The 2,048-nt window shown below is 36.0% G+C and overlaps 1 protein-coding gene across 1 annotated transcript; it reads right to left on the bottom strand.

The window, feature by feature from the left end:
- Window positions 1-229: 229 nt before the first annotated feature.
- Window positions 230-1,519, bottom strand: LOC110672008 (phospholipase A1-II 4-like). Its single transcript, XM_021834662.2, has 2 exons — window positions 953-1,519; window positions 230-859 (listed from the first exon to the last, which is right to left on the bottom strand). Exons 1-2 carry the CDS (start codon window positions 1,517-1,519, stop codon window positions 230-232), a joined length of 1,197 nt encoding a protein of 398 aa, XP_021690354.2.
- Between the last annotated feature and the right edge of the window lie 529 nt (window positions 1,520-2,048).

Here is a 2,048-nt window from a genome sequence, read left to right as displayed (position 1 = left end):
TTTATATAAAGAGAAGCCATACATAAAGCGATTATGTAAACTTCAATAGTTGCGAGAGTTTATTAACTCCAATATATTTGCCTTTAGAAAGGCCTTATTTGCAATTATTACATTATTCAATAGATTATATTAAATTTCTAGAGGTTTTCCCAAGCCACAGAATTATTTAACAAGTAATTAATTAGATAGTAATGGCATGATGGCCCATCTTGGTTCTCACAACCTTATTTCATTTAGCTTCCAGTTCATTGAGAGGCACTGTGGGAGGATCTGGCACATAAAATTGCACTGTATAGGTCCCATCCTTATTTACAACCATACCCTTATTCTCCTCAACCCACCACTTAGCTGGTATATTGTAATTATGTTCATCGTTTAAACCATCTGTTGCTTTGTTTATCAATGCAATATCAAGAGGAACTTCCAAATTAAATCCCCCTTTACTCCCTTGTGTACCTGCAACCCCATGGCAATAAACATCCAAATTATGTGGACTAACATCGCTTTTCAAGAACTGGGATTCCCTAGTGTCAATTGGCAAGTTTTCTCCCACATGAACAGCAATTGGTGGAAGGTCAGGAATTGGGTCCATGGCATTTGTGACCCTCAACACTCGAACATCTTTCAAATCATCATATATCTTCTTGAAGCCTAAGTCTCCGACTCGGGGACTAGCAAAGACAATGGCTGTCACCCGAAAACTCTTGTTTGGCTCGCCTGTTGGCTTGTTATAGCCATTGTAAGCTATGTCCACTGCATTCAAGGTCGCTAGTGCTGATCCCAAACTATGGCCTGTTATTGTTATACTGACCTCCTCATCCTTGTATTGATCTACCAGTTTCCTCACTGCAGCTAGAACCTGAATATATACATATTTATCAATTAATTAACCGATCTATGACTAACATAAATGATCTCGAGATAATTAATCCTTAAAAAGAACATGAATTACCTGCTCTCTGGCACTAGTCTTATTGTAAGTAGAGTTTTGGTCTTTTGAGGTGTAGAGGCTGTGAAAGCCATAATGCACCAAAGGCAGAGGAACACGGACTCCAAATAAGTCTGAAGCTATGAATGGTATGGCTTCAAGATCTCTATGCCATTCCACTTTCAACGTGGTTCCTCTCCAAGAAAGCACAATTTCCCTCCTCCCAAGCTTATCCTTCCCCTCATCTGTGGCAACTGCCACATAAGCACACCAAGTGGACAATGGTCCACTATCCCAGTGGAAGACATTGTCCTCTAATCTTGAATAAATAAAGTCAGTGAGAGTATAATCAAAGGGATTGCGGTTTGTTATGCCCAGCTTAGAGAAGAAATCCTCTGGTGGATAACGACAAAATCCACGACAATCAGAGAACTTCTTGTCGTTGTAGGCATTGCCAATAGCTACAGCTCTATCCCCATAGCTAATAATAAAGCAGCGAAGATCATAGTCTAGAGGATCCAACAAACCCTCCCAATTGTTCTCGCCGCTTAGTTCTCTCCATCTCTCTGCACTTAACCTTGCGCTAGCCATCCCTACTTTTCTTTTTCCTTGCTCAAATAACGAAAACTTTGTTGATATGAGGATGGTTTTTCATCTTCCATATCATGCTTTATATAGAAACAATGCACCAACAACTAGACAAAAATATCCAGTTAATTTAAATTGGTCAAATTGAATTTAGATAATATATTTTATTGTCAATTTCTAAGGCTGAAAATTCAAATTAGCCCTTCAACTTTATCATTCAAGTCAACTAGACCATTATAGTTTAATTTAGATCCATTAAGTCCTTAACAATGGGCAACTGAACTCTATTTTCTTGAAATTAGAGTGTGATTGTCACGTTTAACATACATATATTAATCTAATATATCTAATGTGCATAGTCTAAAATAAAAATTATAGACAGAAAATAAAAATTTCTATATTAGAATTCATATTTAAAATTTAATATTTTTTTTTACATTTAATTTAATAAGTATTTTAGACAACAAAACTTACATTAAATTAACAATTATATATTTCACATACCACTCATGATTTAATCTATGCATAAAAA

The sequence above is a fragment of the Hevea brasiliensis genome, chromosome 11 (genome assembly GCF_030052815.1).
Source record: "Hevea brasiliensis isolate MT/VB/25A 57/8 chromosome 11, ASM3005281v1, whole genome shotgun sequence".
Lineage (NCBI taxonomy): Eukaryota > Viridiplantae > Streptophyta > Magnoliopsida > Malpighiales > Euphorbiaceae > Hevea > Hevea brasiliensis.
This window is presented reverse-complemented; position numbering and strand designations above follow the sequence as displayed.

Excerpts from the sequence above, each read along its gene's own strand:
- LOC110672008 (XM_021834662.2), bottom strand. The coding sequence starts at position 1,519 with ATGGCTAGCGCAAGGTTAAGTGCAGAGAGATGGAGAGAACTAAGCGGC. Across the intron at positions 860-952 it reads AGACTAGTGCCAGAGAGCAG|GTTCTAGCTGCAGTGAGGAA; the intron begins GTAATTCATGTT and ends GTATATATTCAG.